The 17,936-nt window shown below is 36.1% G+C and overlaps 1 protein-coding gene across 8 annotated transcripts in view; it reads left to right on the top strand.

The window, feature by feature from the left end:
- Positions 1–17,936, top strand: part of pcnx1 (pecanex 1) — an 83,218-nt gene that overhangs the window by 31,834 nt on the left and 33,448 nt on the right. For 4 of the 8 annotated variants that reach the window (XM_073920178.1, XM_009307498.4, XM_005157023.5 and 1 more), the window contains 5 exons: positions 995–2,614; positions 6,339–6,468; positions 13,346–13,539; positions 16,381–16,474; positions 16,566–16,623. In XM_073920178.1, coding sequence (XP_073776279.1) covers positions 995–2,614; positions 6,339–6,468; positions 13,346–13,539; positions 16,381–16,474; positions 16,566–16,623 — 2,096 coding nt within the window. The remainder of the gene's footprint in view (positions 1–994; positions 2,615–6,338; positions 6,469–13,345; positions 13,540–16,380; positions 16,475–16,565; positions 16,624–17,936) is intronic. The other 4 variants (XM_073920180.1, XM_073920179.1, XM_009307500.4 and 1 more) reach the window with 1 other exon arrangement.

Below are 17,936 nucleotides of genomic sequence, written 5' to 3'. Positions count from 1 at the left end.
GACCTCAAAATAAGTAATGTGCATTGCTAAAGACTTAATTGCATGTTTTTATCTCTTTTTGTCATATGTAACTTTACTGTTTTTGTATGTGTAATGACATGTTTTTTTATTTTAGGTTGCCTTTTAAAATCTGGCAGGGGGCAACAGATGAAAATTAGCCCTTGTGGCTAACTCTGGCTTATTTACAGTTTTACTGTTGATTAATGAGCATTGTCCCTGTTAAATAAAATAAATTCAAATTTAAACAGCTTTAAAGGCAATTTTCTACATATTTAGAAATGTTTTCTCGAAAATTGAAAACCTCTAAACCAGTAAATAAAAAGGTTTTTGATGGGATAACAGTCATAATCATATCCTATGATTGCATAACAGTTCTGCATAGTAAACTAGCTTTCCGCTCCCCATCAGTTCATGTGGAAAATTTAAACATCTGTGTTTATCCATAACCAGGCTCTGCACAATATTTAGTGATTTTAAACAGTATTGCTCCTCTATGACTCAAACTGCACATCTCATGTTTGAATTAATGTGCAGAGCTATAGAATCAGGCATTGCAATTCTTCAGTGAAAGTCATGTTTAACAAGGAGTTAACAAGGAGGTAACAAGGAGGATTTCAGGTCTGAAACTTACAGAATATTCTCTTTCAAGTAAAACTTGATTTTTCAGTCCATGACCCCTTTAATAAGTGAGTTTTTCAAGAGTCCATCTTTCAAACTAATGATTGTCATTTTTGCTTGATGTTCACATAAGGTTTTAGACAGGTTTTAGAGGCTTCTTTAATCTGCTTTTGATTCAACAATATATTCCACGAGCAAATATGAATGAATTTAACAGTCCCACTCCTTTTCATGCATTACATTAAGCTTTAGTGAAGAAACTAAATACTAATAACATGCACCAATAAATCATTCACCAGCACATTATCATCTGTTAAGAAACTAACAAAGTTATTGTCATTTTCACACACTCTGCTATGTCTCTTTCACTCTTTAGATTTGATGTCGGACCCAAAGATGTTCTGCCTTGTCTCCAATGACTCTTTTGCCTCCATGCAGCCATCAACCTCATTGGCACAGGACCTTTATGGCTCCACCCCCCACCCTTTCAGTCAGTCCTTGTCCTCCTGTGACACAGAAATTACTGCCCATCTTTCAACTCACTCACAGTCTTTCCGAAAAGAGTCGTCTCGACCAAGAGGATTGCCTCGAACCTCAAGTTCTGCGGGATCTGCTTTTCCGGATCCTTCTCTGCCTGAGTTCAGCCTGTACCCTCCACCTCGGAGGGGAGGACTTGATCCTGTCTGCGAAATGGATTCGTCTAGATCACAGAGGGCGACGGAGAGCTCTGAGCAGGCCGACTCGGGAACTCCCAGCACTTCAGGAACTGAATGTACCAGATATCACCTGAAGGAGCACCGCAGGTTATCAAGGTCTGTGTCCCGAGAGACAGGGGAAGGAGAGTGTGCTGGGGAAGGGGGATCTGGGCTGTACCGTTCTGAGGGTGTTCAGGGGGGTTGTGAAAGGACAGGTGGACACAGTGCCGAAAGTTTGCGTAGTTTAAGCACACGCAGTAGTGGCTCCACTGAGAGCTATTGCAGTGGGACAGACCGGGATACCAACAGTACCCTGAGCAGCTTGCATAGCGAACAGACCAGCTCCACACATGTGGAGAGTCTGCTGTCTCTCTCCGGGGACGAGAAGGTGAATGCGGGACATGCAGATGCACGTAACTCTAATGTGGCCTCGGGGGAGGCTAATAAAAACCCCCATGCCAATGAACTTGCCATCAAATTGCCCACCGACGATCCTCCCAAATCCCTGAACTCTGAGAGTCAACAGGGAGAGGGAACTGTGGAGGCGACATCAAGGACTAGTGCAGATGTCTCTGCTGGCCACCAACACCAGGAGACCGAACCAGATAAAGTGCGACCTAAAACGGTCAACCTTGTTCACCGGGCTGCCTCCTCGTCTGCTGCCACCCGTAGTGGCCGGCGGCGAAATGGTAAGCAGCGCGCGAGCAGCTTTGATGCCAGCAGGCATCGGGAATACATCTGCGGACGTGGCATGGCAAAGCCTCGCTCTGCAGTTTTCATGAAAGGAGAGGAAGACTCCAGTGATCAGAGTGAACTCAGTTGTGCCTCCAGCCTTCACTCCACCCACCAGCTCAGCACAGACTCATCATCCAGCACACCACACTCCTGCCCCTCTCCAGAGGAGCGTCGCCGCCCCTCGCTGCGGGCCAAAATGCATGGCATGCCAACCAGCGGTCAGAAGGTTAAAGAAAAGGAACGGCAGAAAGACAAGGAGAAGGGCAAGCGCAGAGCTTCACGACGCACTCCAAGTACAGGCAGTGCCAAAACTCACGCCCGGGTCCTGAGCCTGGACAGCAGCACTACTGCTTGCCTTAATGACCCCCATCATTTGGGGGCACCAGCAAGTTCCAGACCTCTTACCACCTCCAAGTCGGACCTAGAGGCAAAAGAAGGGGAGGTTTTGGATGCGGCATCCCTGTTGGGAAGAGCTTCTCAGCTTGAATCAGTGACCCGGTCTAGAAACAGTCTGCCCTGCCCCATCTCCCTTAGTCACACACAAGACGCAATGGCAGGATCACGAGGTGAGATGCACTTACACAATTTATTAAAGCCATGAGATCATGGAAGGCTTAGTTCATCTAAAATCAAGTCCAGTTACTAATCCTTGTCTCATTCCAAACAGCAGACGTTGGTCATGTTGTTCAAGCTGCTTTTTTCCAAACATTGAATAAGAATGGTGACCTGGTGCTGTTCTAGGTTCAAAAGTAAGAAATAACTAAGCAAATTGTCAATTCCACAAACTTGCATTTAAAACTCATCATAGCCCCATAAGCTTTCCTTTGCATTAATAAGTAGGATTAAATAAAATTAGGGTAGTAGGGTTCAATGAAATTAAATGATTGGAGAATATTTATGGACAAATTGTTGACAATAAGATAACAATATGATTAGCAGGTTGCATTTGGAATGTAAATAGAATTAATTTCCATTTCTTGCCTATATCAAGTAATCACTGTTATATTAGCATAGAAATTTAAAAAACGTCCATTTTCCGCTTACATGAGCTCTGTTAAGCTTGTTTTTTTAACAGCACTTATTTGCCATTTTGTTCACGTGCTCAATAGAAATGACTGATTGACCGTGAAGGTCATCGGTTCACTGAACTCACTGCTGTTTACTGAGTCTAACCACAGATACAGCAACACTATTACGTAGAACTGGGCGATTTGGCCTAAAATCAAAGTCTCGATTAATTAAACATTTTACCGATTACAATTAATGAACGGTTATTTTATTTATTTATTTTTTTTTTTGCCCTCACCGCCCACACTCGTCAGTGCTACCAAGCTGACCAATCTCAGAGCTTACGATATGAGTTACATTTTTTAAGAGTTCAGCGTTGGCGTCAGTCACAGCGAGGGGTATGCGACCATGTGAAGCTGCACCAGACCATACGCTGTGCTCGACGCAGAACTGTAAGAGCGGGGTTGCGTGACTCCACAAGTGGTAGGGAAAGTAATTGAAAAAATTGACCTGGCAAAATTTTGTTATAGGTTCTGAATGTCCATTTTGATTACTTTTCGATTAATCGACCAACCCTACTGGAGTGTTTTAAAGCTGTGATGTCAGCTTATAAGCAAACCAGCTGATCGGCGTGACTTTCAAACATACCCTGACAAGATTGACAAAAATAATGCGTAGATTAATTATGTTTTTTACTGACCGGGACACTGATTGCACCAAATTAGAATATGCTCATATTTAAATAAATTAAGCAAATGGATTTTTGAGGAAATGGTGACTTATATTTTGTCTGTTCCTCACACAATGCTGCTTGTGTTGAGGGTTTCCATTGATCTTCATTTGCTTTCAGTTTAAAGCAAAACGCAATGTGAACATTCAGGTTTGGATTGAAATAAGGGCAAGTAAAATAGATTGAATGGCCATTTTTGAATGAACTATTCCTTTAACTAGTGATTTCATCTGGGATCAGTCTGAAGTGCCTCGACATCTGAGGTCTGCAGCAGGTCGTAGCTCAGATGGAGGTTTTTCAGCAGATTCAAGCATTGCCCAGAAGCTAGTAGATGTTAATGCAGTTTGTTTTGCCAGTGCAGCTGTGACCCACAAACCCCTGCAGAATTACCGAAGTGCTGCTCTGACAGCCTGTTGAGTCTATATCTGGGAGATCTGCGGGGTTTATTTTCTCCTCTGATCCACAGCATTCATTGTGTCGTTGTGCAGCATTTGCTTGTGTGAGAGTGAATTGCGCTGAATGTTGATTCAGTGATTGGATGCGGACTGAGGGATTTAAAAACATTATTTTAGCGGAATCATCTGTGGAAGTCCATTGAGGATAAATTTGAGCTCTGTGTTTCTGGTGTCTGTTGTTCATTTGTAGTATCCAACAACAGCAGCAGTAACTGGATTAAGTTTGATGGAGGGTTTGTCTCATGTTCTTGGTCATGCGTCTGTCGTTGTCTCCTGTAGGCATTTTACTCACAAATTAGCTGGTCTGAACATAGAAGAAGCATTGTTTTAGAGAAAACCATTCTGCCTTGGGTTACAGCCCTTCTCGTCTGCCATAATATTGTTTATACAGTTTTATTGTAGTAATAAAGTTTTACTTTTGGTGATTAGTCATCAGATGGGGTCAAAGTTCATCTGCTGTGGGTGTGCTGTATTTAAAATCTATGTTTATATTCACTCGCAAACACTGTTTATACTGCTAAAAAGGCAATGTTATTATTTTGATAGGTTTGACTGCAGGTTTAGTTATTTTGTATATTTATTAAACAGTTTTGAAATTTATTTCCTCATTTTAAACATTTTTCTTCAGAAGTTACCCCTTTTTTAATACACCATTTTCTGTGGAAAACGGAAACATATATAAAAATTAATATAGTTATATAATATTTAATTATATAATCCAATATAAAATATAATCATCTAAAAAAAAAATTGTGCTTATATATTATTGTTGATGAAACTGGAATTCGATACCAATCGAAACTGAAATTTTAAAAACGTCTGTTTCCCGCTAACATTTGAGCGATGTTGAGCACGTCCTCAAACAGCGCTGATTTGTCATTTGTGTTCACGTACTTAACAGAAATGACCGTGATTGGCCGTAAAGGTCATCAAATCACCGATCTTACTGCTGTTTACTGAGTATAATTACAGATACAGGGATACTGGGGCATTTCAAAGCTGCAAAGATCAGCTTGTCTGTTTGTAAGTTTAACATACAAGTGATCCACTGATGAATCGACTGATCTTCACGGCTTTAAAACACTATCAAGCTGTATTAGTCGTCACACTCAGTAAACAGCAATGAGTGCAGTGAACTGATGACCTTCACAGCCAGTTAGTCATCATTATGTTTTAGTCCACAGAAATTGATGTGTATGTATGGAAATACTGTTTCCGAGTCCAAGCTGCTACTCATTTCAATTGAGAACATTTTCATTCATCACTTTTTAGTAATATCACACATTAAAGTGAATTGTATTTAAAATCATGTTATACACAACAGTCTCTGGACATGCTGCATATATATATTTACAAGAGGTGTATTGGATCACTGTTGATACGGATTACAATTCACGGTTCGGAACGCACGTGACCTGCAGATTAATTGTATTTTTCAATAGTTTACAGAAAAACCGTTGTTAAACAATAACTTGACTAATTACCCTAACCTGCCTAGTTAACCTAATTAACCTAGTTAAGCCTTTAAATGCCACTTCAAGCTGTATAGAAGTGTCTTGAAAAGTATCTAGTAATATATTATTTACTGTCATCGTGGCAAAGATGAAATAAATCAGTTAATAAAAATCAGTTATTAAAACCATTATGTTTAGAAATGTTTTGAAAAAAATTCTTCTCTCCGTTAAACAGAAACTGGGGAAAAATAAACAGGGGGGCTAATAATTCACACTTCAACTGTATATTGTTATTGTGATTTTCGAAAGTTTTACAGCGCTTTGTAAACATTTATTGTTACCATTTGTTAAGCCTCTACGGAGAGCACTTGGACTCGGTAGCCGTTTTGCGTGGCGTCACACTTAACAAGCAGATATCTACTGTTACTAAATATTTCAGACATTTGACATTTATCTGATAAATGTTTGTGGCAATAAATGTGACCTGGGCAGGCTTTGTGCTCATTACATTTTTGTACGATTGTTGTATTTGATGGGTTTATGCGAGTGTAGTTTACGCTTGCATGTTGCACATTCAATAAAGGCTCTCTTTTGGTGGCTCTTATACTGATGGACCCCTCCTGCTTCTCTCTTCTTACGGCAGCCCCAGGGAACGACGACACAGTCACGTTTCGCCGCGAGCGTAGTACGTTTCGTCGGCAAGCAGTGCGTCGACGGCACAACGCAGGAAGCAACTCCACACCCCCTGCTTCTCTCATCGGATCCCCTCTCAGGTACGACTCGCCCGAGCAGTGAACATCAGCTTTGACCCTTTATGGTTCTCATCGGCACGTTTCACATCCTTCCTCTCTTACTTGCACACTTTTAACCATCATTCACACGCTGTTCTGGGGCATCGCACGACGTTTATTCATGCTCACTACCCTCTTCTTACTTATGTACAAATCTTTTTTTACTCATCCTTTTCTGCTGGTTCAGGAATCCCTCATTCTTGCATGCTAATTGTGTCTTATTTTGTTCTTGCATGCATTTCCCACATATTTATTTTAATTTTTTATTTATCCCACGTCTACTTTCAATAATTTTATCCTGTTCTGATGAACTGTCACACACTTACACATGCTACTCTGGAGGCTCTTCTACTGTATCCTGGAGAGTTACAGTCACCGTGTCCTTCTTTCACACATGCTAAATCTGTCCATAACCCCCCAGACACAGCTATCCTTGCCATCACAGACGGAGAGAGAGTCAGTCTGAGTGCTTTTGTCTCATCGTCAGGCCTGAGGCTCATCTGTCTCTCTTGAAGGATCACGATGCTTTTTCAGTTAACCAACTTTCGGTTTCCGCAGTCAAGTGCTCGGAAACCACTCACAGGCTTTGTACACACAGGCGGCAAAAAAAATCCAATTAATTTGGCAAATCAGACTTAATTTGTGCTTAGAGCAAAAAGCGTGTTGTTTTTAGATTATGAACCACTTCCGTACACAACTGTTTCAAAGGGTTTTGTTAAATGATATATGTATCTAACAAATACAAAACAAAAGTGTTTTATAGTTTGGAAAAGAAAAAGGATTTCAGATGGTTCTGTTTAGTACTTTCTATGAAAAGAATCTTGAAAAAATGCTTCACATTTTTCACAAAAAATAATAAGTAAAAAAAAATCTGTTAATTTTGTGTTTTCCGTCTATTTACAGTTGTGTATTTCATAATGAGTCCTTGTTCTCTGCTCTGTCAACTTTTGATGTTGAAAATTGAACTCTACAGTTTAACATAGTAACTTTATTGACATTTTAGTAGCTTGAAAAAATGTAATGTATAAGAAATATTATTGGAGCTGTTGCCACACAGCAAGAAGGTCGGTGGTTTGAGCCTCGGCTGGGTCAGTTGGCATTTCTGTGTGGGGTTTGCATGTTCTCCCTGTGTTGGCGTGGGTTTTCCTCCCAGTGCTCCGGTTTCCCCCACAGTCCAAAGACATGCGCTATAGGTGAAATTGTCCGTAGTGTTTGTGTGTAAATGAGAGTGTGTGGGTGTTTCCTAGTGATGGGTTGCAGCTGGAAGGGCATCTGCTGTGTAAAACATATGCTTGCTAAGTTGGCGATTCATTCCGCTGTTGCAACCGCTGATAAATAAAGGGACTAAGCCAAAAATAAAATAAATGAATGTATAAGAAAAAAAAACATATAGAGGAGGGGTGTCAAACTCAATTCCTGGAGGGCCAAAGCCCTGCACAGTTTAGTTCCAACCCTGCTCCAACACACTTACCTTTAGGTTTCAAACAAGCCTGAAGGACTCAATTAGTTTGATCAGGTGTGTTTAATTAGGGTTGAAACTAAACTGTGCAGAGCTATGGCCCTTTTGGAACTGATATAGAGTATTAAGTCTGTAAAATAATGGAAAATGCTCTTTTCAGCTTAATACAATGTTTTTGCAGCGTAACATACAACACCAACCCAGACAATACATCACTTTAAACTATTAAAATGTTCATGAAAGTCACTTTTTCCAACTCTTTAAGGTTTAAAGTTGTCAGAAGAATAATGCGATTCAAAAGCATAAATAATCAAAGCTAAAAACATGCATCACAAAATACAGAAAACTGTTAATTTACAGATATGTTTGACAGTGTAGCATATTTAGTTTAATTATTAAAATGTTTATTGAGCACAGAACTAGTTATGTCATCAGAAGAGTAAATTACAAATGTAAAGCCTTTGTTTTATGTTGTCATAATTACATTATTACTATTTACTATATTTTATATGAAGTAAATGTCTTGGAGAGCATTGGATATTTATTCAGAACAAATATGTTAAGTAAAAGAAAATTGTGGAATAACCCTGATTTTTCAATCTAAACAAATGAAAACATTTGTTATCCTGACCAATTGTTATTTATTCTGGAAAAGCTTAAAATGACAATATTTTTTTAATTAGAAATTTGATGAAATGTTAGACTTTTTACTCAACCATACCAAAAAAACACAGTAAATTCTATATGTATACAGTGCTCAGCATAATTGAGTACACCCCATTTTGAAAATGAATATTTTTATCCGTTTCTCAGTGAATATAGGCAATGTATTTTTGTGGATTTAAACAAAACAGATTTAATAAACAGATATACTTATGAAAATTATTTTTAGTCACCAAACATATTTAGAAATTGAAAGGTAACACAATTCAGTTCAAGCACAGTTTTGCAAAAAAAATTTTAAATTAAAACCTACAAAATTTCAACTATATTTTTCAATTTTTCTTTTTTCAATTTTTTCAAATTTTTTAATTTAATTTTATTATTATTTTTTTTGCTTCTCTTGATTTCTTTCCTCATTTTAAAATTTGTATTTAATATTTTTCTATAAAATATACAATTGGCTGTGCTAGTTTTTTAGTAATCACTTTTTACGATGTACTTAATTAGGCTTGGGGGGGTAACATGGTATACTGTGGGATCTAAAAATAGCAACAATATAGTTTCAATACTGTTATACCTGTCTATATAGGAGACAAGGATTACATAATAAATATAATTTATTTAATGCCTAAAAATGCGTATGTGTGATGGGGAGAAGATGGAGAAAGATGATGAGTCGCACACCAAGAGATCTGGTCTCGACAAAGAACAAAGTTTGGGTTTCGACCAAATGAAAAGGAAGAGGTAATTCTCAAATTGTGCAACAAAAAGGTGACCGTGAGAGATGGAAATACCTCAGACACCATATTCAGTTTCTGAATAGTTTGGGCACAAGCCAACAGTTTGGTGACGCTGTCTGAGCCTTACATCATATTTTTTTTATTATGCATACCGAGGTAAAATAGGGAGGAGGTTTGACTGTATCAAAATTTGAATAGCGCCCAAACTCCATTCATACACTGTGAAAAGCGATTAGTTACTTTAAACTGAGTAAACCTCTTGCCTTGAAAGTGTCAAGTTGATTCTGAAACCTGGAGCTTTTAAGTTGATCATTTTAAAGCAATGAGGGTTTTACTCACATTTTTAAAGAAAAAAAGTCAACTTGTCATTTTAAAGCAACAGGATTACTCACAGTAAAGTCATCTAATTCCTTTACAGTGTTGTCTTGCTGTGTCTGAAAGCCCACATGTATCGCCACAAGATTAGATGTTAAATGAACAAACAACGGTGCTCTTCAGACACACATGCCTCCAGTGCTTGTGATTCACTGATGAGTTCAGCGTTTTTGGTATTTTCCATCATCTCTTTCCAGAATGACATTCACCAACTCCCTTAGGTCATTGGTTTTGCTGATGCGCACGTCATTACTGTACCAGCCAATGTAAGAATGTGCAAATAGACATATTTTTAAAGATCAACATGGCAAGTGGTTAATCCGTCTGCTAATCAACAACAAATGGATCTGATTTTGTCGCTTGGAAAATATAGATCAGAATTGGGTTTTTTGTGCTGTCTGGACAAAACCAAATACTTCTCCTCACTTTCTGTTTCTACTTTAACATGTTCTGTTTAAACACACACACACACACCTCAAAATTTCTTCTGCTTTTTCTGGCGGTGGAATCGTAATACTTATCCTCTCCTCTCCTCTCCTCTTCCCGTTCAGCAGTCTTCTCGTTTTACACTTCCTGTCAGCTCTCATAACACCTCCAGAAGCGCCGATCTCCGTCTATCACAACCATCTGCCTGTTTTTCACTCTAAAGTTTGACCTTGCACTTCCTTCCAGCATCTTGTTCTGTTTTCGTCTACCTTATCTTTTGTGTACACAAACACACATTTACTCTCACTGTAGGGATGGGGACATATTTATGAATATTAAAATGACCTTTCGGACTATTTCACTAATCAAAATCCAGTGACAACTTTGTTTCATTTTGGGAAATTAATGTAAGTAAATGCTATGACGCAGTCATTGTTATTTTGGTATTATTAATATACTGGTGAAGTATTTTATGCAATTTTATTTGTGTTCTTTATACAGCTTTACACATAATAATTTAAATATGATCTGAATTTATTAATAGTTGAAGGTATTTACCAGAGATGCTCAAACTGAGTCCAAAGTTGGCCCATGGTAACCTTTGATTTGGCCCACCATGCCATCTGAGAATAGTTTAGAGCAGTGGTTCTCAAACTGTGGTACTTGTACCACTTGTGGTACGCAGAGGATATATTTAAATTATGCTATATATATTTTAAAAATTATCAAAAATGATATCTATATATATATATTGATATGATATATGATTTATTTATATATCAGTGTGTTCACATACAGCCTATATTTATGAAGTCCAAGCAAAATCCCCAGGTTTTGATGAATTGGCTACTAAATGTTAATACTTTACATTTAAGTACAGCAGTTTTTTTTTTTTTTTACTTTTTAAGAACAGTAATCTACCATGTTTTACTCTTAAAAGCACATTTTAATTTTAAATATTGACGTTTATTTATTTATTTATTTTTTTTTACCTATAAGCACAGTACAGTGTTAATGTTCAGACTATTTATAATGTTTAAAGTGGCTGACAATAATAAATATTCTAAATAATAGAAATTAATCTGCCACATTTTTGAACTGTGCAGAGTTGTAGCTGCTTTACCGTGCCTACTACGCTATTGTATTTCAATACTGCTCATTATGGTGGTACTTGGAGAGACGATTTTTTTCTGAGGTGGTATTTGATGAAAAAGGTTTGAGAACCGCTGGTTTAGAGATTGCCATTACACATTTAATGTAATCTTATGTTTGTTTGTTTTATTGTTAAGCTACAAAAAAAGAAAAGATCTGAAATGAAATTTAGTTTATAATGTACACATGATGGATAGAGGACAATGCAGAGACTTTGGTGAGCAAATCAAGGCAAAGGCAGAATCTGCTTGACTAGTGTATTCAGCATTGAACTCCACTGTGTTGTAAAAGTGATTTTCTGACTATTCCACTGTGTTATGAAAAATGTTTATGTTTTTATTACAATAAGTTCTAATGAAAAAAGTAATACTATATTAGTTAATGTGATTTAAAGTAATGTTTTCTATTTATGTTTTAATATTATGAAATGAATTCGGAAATTACCCATGGCAGCTTTAATGTTAAATAGTTTGGTATTTATCATTGGCCTGTCAATGATATTTGGTTTTTGGCCCTTCATACGAAGTTTGGGCACCTCTGGTATATATTATGAAGTACTTAAAGTAGAACATTTGTTTTTAGAAACTACTGATAACATTTCATCTAATTGCAAAATGCCATTTAGAGCAAGCATTATTTCTTTATTTGTTACAATATTATGGTATTCAGATTAAATATGATCTGGATTCATTAATAGTTGAAGGTATGAATAGAACATTTGTTTTAACTACTGATAACATTTCATCTAATTGCAAAATTACATTTAGAGCAAGCATTATTTATTTCTTTATTTGTTTCATTGTTTACAATGAAAAAGGGTGCCATTGTTTCAGACATGTTTATATAGATTTTTCAGACAACACAATATCAGTTCAACTCTGATTTTCAATTACAACAAATGACAAATTTACTCAAGCTGTACACTATTATAGTATTCAAATTTGGCATTTTATGTTTCAGTAATTTATATATAAAAGTTTTAGATAATACATAATATTTTTATATATAATATTTTATGCACTCTATTTTTTTTTCAGTTTTAGAATTTTAGTACTTTCAGTAAATTTCAGTAAGGCAACAATTTTATTTTTATAGCGCTTTAGTGCTATTTTAACACTTTTAATGACTTAGAATTTAAATTAAGCTATTAGATAAAATACTGATATTAATTAAAAAATCTAAAAAAACATATTTTTCTTTTACATTTTGAAAAATATATAATCTCAAATAAAAAAATAGTGTATTGACCTTATTCTTATTGTACGAGCGGGTGCAGGGTTAAGTCTAGATAGGATACACGGCTGGCCAGAAGTGCGATATTTACATCAATATAGCAGCATTTTTATGACTCTATAACAATAATTAATATTTTACAGTTCTGTGACAGTTGGGTTTATAGTTAGGGTGGAGGTAGATGTTAAAAAATACAATTTATTGGGTAATTTAATAGGTAAAATAAATAATACTTGGTACAGCTATTGTTTTTTCGTTAAAGTGACAGGTTTAGAGTTGGGGTTAATAAAATACAATTAATAATTAATAATTAATAATTAATTAATAAGAAATTTTATAAATAATATAAATCATTTTCGTTAACTTGCTTTGTTTATCAAATAAGTGGATCTAATTAGATTTGCATTGTAAACATGAAATAAAAGTTTTTATTTCATATATTGAAAGTAAGTTTTTAGTTATGATACTCGCAAAATAATTCGACAAAAATCCGCAGATTTTTATTTTTTATTTTTTTACAAAATTCTGCGCAGAAATATCAAAAAATGTCTGCAGATTCTGTCTGGGGCTAGTTTTAACTTCTTTTTAGCTTTAGCTTCACATTCATTTTAATATTTTAGTAATTTCGTTCACAGTGATATAACTCATTACTCATAAGACATAACATACCTTTTCGCAGAAAGAACATGAAGATGTCACTGTGATTTTGTACTCACTACTCGCCTCTGTGTAAAATCCTAAAGTGCTCAAAATAATCCCCATCCCTATGAGGGCTACTCATTTGGAATCATGCATTTTTCTGCTCGTCCAGTCTGCAGGAGGCTCTGAGTCAGGTCTCTCAAGCTTCAGGGTCACAGGTCAGAGGTCAGCCGTCCCGCACGCCGTCTCAGGTGACGGTGTTGAGCACTAGCGCCTCCCTGCTGGTCAGGAATGGAAGTGCGCAGCTGGAAGGCTGTCCGGATAAAGCGTCGACTGTTGGAGTCGCCAGCCTGCAGGATGAGTTCGGTAGGCACCATATAACCCTGCCTGCTGCCTGTCTGTCACTTCATCCAGTCATCCGTCACGCCTGCCCGTGTTTATTTGCATGCTGTTTTTCTCACACTTACATGCTATGCGACAGGCCAAGTATCTGCATGCTTCGCATCACATCTGTTTCTTATCACATCCATTTGCACGCTATTTTTCTGGAATCAATAGTCAGTCAATTGTGCATTTGTAGATTTCAGCAGGGTGTATTGGTTGTGGGAGTTCATTTGTTTACTTCAGATCAATTTATAGATTTTTTTTGTTTTGTTTCTTGCATGTCTGTGTTGTTTTATTTTCATTAATATTAATTTGTTTGTGATTATGCAGTCTGTGGATGAATGTTTGTGTGGCGTGGTCTTTTGTTTTTTGGTCAGAGTTGCATTTTCTTGGTCATCTAGAGGTTATTGATGCAGCACTCAATGCTGTGGTTAAGCTTGTTTCCGGTCAGGGATCATGCTTTCTTATTTCTCCCCAGGATCAATAGTGCACGAGTCAGGGTCAGAAATTGGCCTCCAGGAAAATTGACTTCCAGGGATATTTTTTACCTTCATAAGAGCAGTTTTTACAATTACTCTATTCATTTTATTAGTGTATTCTTGTTAATCAGATACTGTACGTCTGATACATTATTGAGTGAACTTATAACAATAGCAACAAACTGTTTAAAATAGTGTCTAAATTATACTTTTAAAAATGAATTTGAAGTCAGAATTATAAAAAAAAATTTTTTGCATATATTGCCAACTTTTGTTTAACGGAGATAAACTTTTCAACATAATTCTAAACATAGTAGTTTTAATAACTTATCTCTAATAATTGAATTTGTTAATCTTTGCCATGATTACAGCACATAATATTTTACTAGATATTTCTCAAAATACTAGTATTCAGCTTAAAGTGCGATTTAAAGGCTTAACTGGGCTAATTAGGCAAGTTTTTGTAATAAGCCAAGTCATTGTATCAGCTTAAGTGTGACGTCACTTTCGGATCCAAGTGCTATATCAAACTGTGTATATTTATATTTATAGTCCATAAAGATTTTACTTATTTTTCAAAGTATTAAAAAAATACTAATAAAACTAGTGAAAATTAATGTTTTTTATTATAATTGTTCAAGTTCACTGAAGCAGTACTATATATAATATAGTACTAATATATATTTATTGTTATTTTTATTTATTTATTTATTTTTATTTATTTTATTTTATTTTTTAAGAGTATTTTTAATGTATATATCCATGCCTAATATGCAAGGACCAGGAAGATATATATATATATATATATATATATATATATATATATATATATATATATGTATATATATATATATATATATATATGTGTGATATGACTAAAGTGATCATAAACAAATATTTTTTCAATTCAAATGAGTGACAGCTTGGACCCTGAAACAGTATTCCATACGTCACAACTTAACAAGCAGATAACAGTGGTTTGTTCTGTAGACAATCTAAAAAATATTGCTTAAGGGTACTAATATTATTAACCTTAAAATACTTAAAAAAAATATTAAAAACTGCTTTTATTCTGGGCAAAATAAAACAAAACAAAACTTTCTCCAGAAGAAAAAGTATCATTGGAAATACTGTGAGAAATTCATTGCTCTATTAAAAACCATTTGGGAAATATTTAAAAAAGAAAAAACGTATACAGGAATGCTAATGATTTTGACTTCAACTGAATTATTGTCAATTATTGCTTTTGATGTAGTAATAAGGATTATTATTATTTATTAATAACATAAATATGGCACGTCATAATCTAACAAACTTGTATATTAACAAGTTAATCTTTTTTTTTTTTTGAGTAGACAAACATAACAAATTTACAGTATAGTTTTAATCAGCTTTAATCCCGCTCATAGTAAATAAATCACATTTGTTGAGGAATGATATATTAGTATTTGTTTATACCTGAAGATGTTTGTTGAACTCATGTACTTGTGCATGTTTTGCATATACTGTATTTTTTGTACCTGTATTATCAAAAATCTAAATAATAATAACAATCATGTTTTTATTCCAGCTTGCTGTTAACATGATAACAATTAATTGTTGTTCCAAGCTGTCAAGTTAATTCCTAATTTCCTCTAGAATTCTCGAAATCATATGAACAATTTATTTTATGTAATGCTAATATTTTCAGTGATAGCTAATTGAAATGTCTTACTCCTACTAGTTTAAAGAGCATTTTAAGAGAGAAAGCTATTTTAATTGCTATTTTTCTGCCATCACATGTACACGGAACAGTGAACACTACTAAAAATTCTAACATTACTATATAAAAGCTTTAAATTGAATCAATGATTTGACTTTAATAAATTGTATTTATAAAGGATGGATTAATGAATCAAAGCACTGATTTGATCAAATAAATGCAGCTTCACTTGGAGCATCTTACCAATGTATAATATTGTATTACCATATTTTCCCTATTCATATGGAAAGGAATATTGTAACTGTATTACTATCTTTAAAATTAGCTTTGGCGAAAATAGGAGAATTACTAAATATAATATGCAAAAAAAAAATGTTTTTGAGGGGCAAAATAAAGCTTTTGGAGCTATTGTGCAACAAATAATAAACAGGGAATTTTTAAATATTAGTGCAGCTTTTCTGATGGAACTGATCTAATTTTGTGGCATCAAGAGTGCTGGATTGAGGTGTTATTGTTCTGAAATCATTACTTCAGAGCACTACTAAAGGCACCGGTGTCCTGTCTGTGGTAAGGGTCTTTAGTGGCGCACTGTGTGATGTCTGTTATGTGACCTCTGATCTCCGCTGTGTTTGTGTGACCCAGGGAAACTGACCCCGCCTCTCTATGAGGTCGGAGGATGTGACATGTCCCTGGTGAACTTTGAACCTGCAACTAGACGAGCCTCCAACAACCTCTGGTGAGTTACAGCATTTGTAATGTGCACAACCACCCAGAATCCTTTGTTAAATCTCCTGGAAACTGACAAGAGTCTCTGTGTCTCTCTGTAGGGAAACAGACTCTCACCTCTCCAGTTCTACCTCAGTTCGCTTTTACCCTCATGACCTGGTGAGTGTCACTAAACAAACACACACACACACACACACACAAACACACTTTTAATACTGAGTTGTACTATTTAATATGAGTTTTTTATTTAAAAAGAAGATTCAGTGATTTCAAATTTTGTTTCTACTACAGTTTTGTACTGAAATATAAATAGTAGTAAAGAGCAAAAATGTTCACTGACACCCACATTAAATAGAAAGTTCAACCAGAAATGAAAATTTACTCACCCTTTACTTGTCATTCACTCATTCAATTTCTTTTCGGCTTAGTCCCCTTATTAATCTGGGGTCACAGATGTTCCCCCTGCGTTTGTGTGGGTTTCCTCCGGGTGCTCCAGTTTCCCCCAAAGTCCAAAGACATGTGGTACAGGTGAATTGGGTAGGCTAAATTGTCCATAGTGTATGAATGTGTGTGAATGAGTGTGTATGGGTTTCCCAGTGATGGGTTGCGGCTGGAAGGGCATCCGCTGCGTAAAACATATGCTAGATAAGTCAACCTCAGATTAATAAAGGGACTACGCCGAAAAGAAAATGAATGAATTCACCTATAGCGCATGTCTTTTATACTGTTGGGGAAACCGGAGCACCCAGAGGAAACCCATACCAACACAGGGAGAACATGCAAACTCCACACAGAAATGCCAACTGGCCCAGCCGGGGCTCAAATCAGCAACCTTCTTGCTGTGAGGGGATCATGATATCCACTGTGGCACCGTGATGCCCACTTTTCAAAAATGCTGGTTGCTGGCACCTATTGGTTTTCTTAGTATTTTTTTCTACCATGTAAGTTGATGAATTATCCAGCATTCTTCAAAATATCTACTTTTGCCTTTAAAGCCGAGTTCAGACTGCATGATTTTCAAAGTAGTCGTGTCACATTTGTTTTCACACTGCTTGACTATCTGGGTTAGCGTTTCGTCGCTGCTTTGTTTACACTGCAAGATGGATCGGCGACAGGGACATTTACATTGCATGACTTTACTATAGGAAGAATCGCCGACAACTTCGTCCAAACTACATCTCACAGCCAAAAACACGTCGTATATCTTTTGTTATTAACTACATAATGAGAAAAAAGCCTTTAATGGGGTAGAACATGTACATATTTGCTTACCTTGGTTTAAAGGGAATTCGCCATTTCTCCACAACGTTGATAATACACTAATTTATTTCTGTATGAAACGTCAAACAGACACGATTGCTCCTGTCCTGTCAAACCTCCACTAGTTTTTCCTCCATTTCGTGGGTCCAAATAAACCGAAAAAGAGCGCTTTTAACTTCTCCCCCAGCCTCCCGCTGGCCTGCAGCAGGTAT

Source organism: Danio rerio, chromosome 13, assembly GCF_049306965.1.
Source record: "Danio rerio strain Tuebingen ecotype United States chromosome 13, GRCz12tu, whole genome shotgun sequence".
Classification (NCBI taxonomy): domain Eukaryota; kingdom Metazoa; phylum Chordata; class Actinopteri; order Cypriniformes; family Danionidae; genus Danio; species Danio rerio.
Note: the sequence above shows the minus strand (reverse complement) of the source record. Positions and strands in the feature narration are given on the sequence as shown.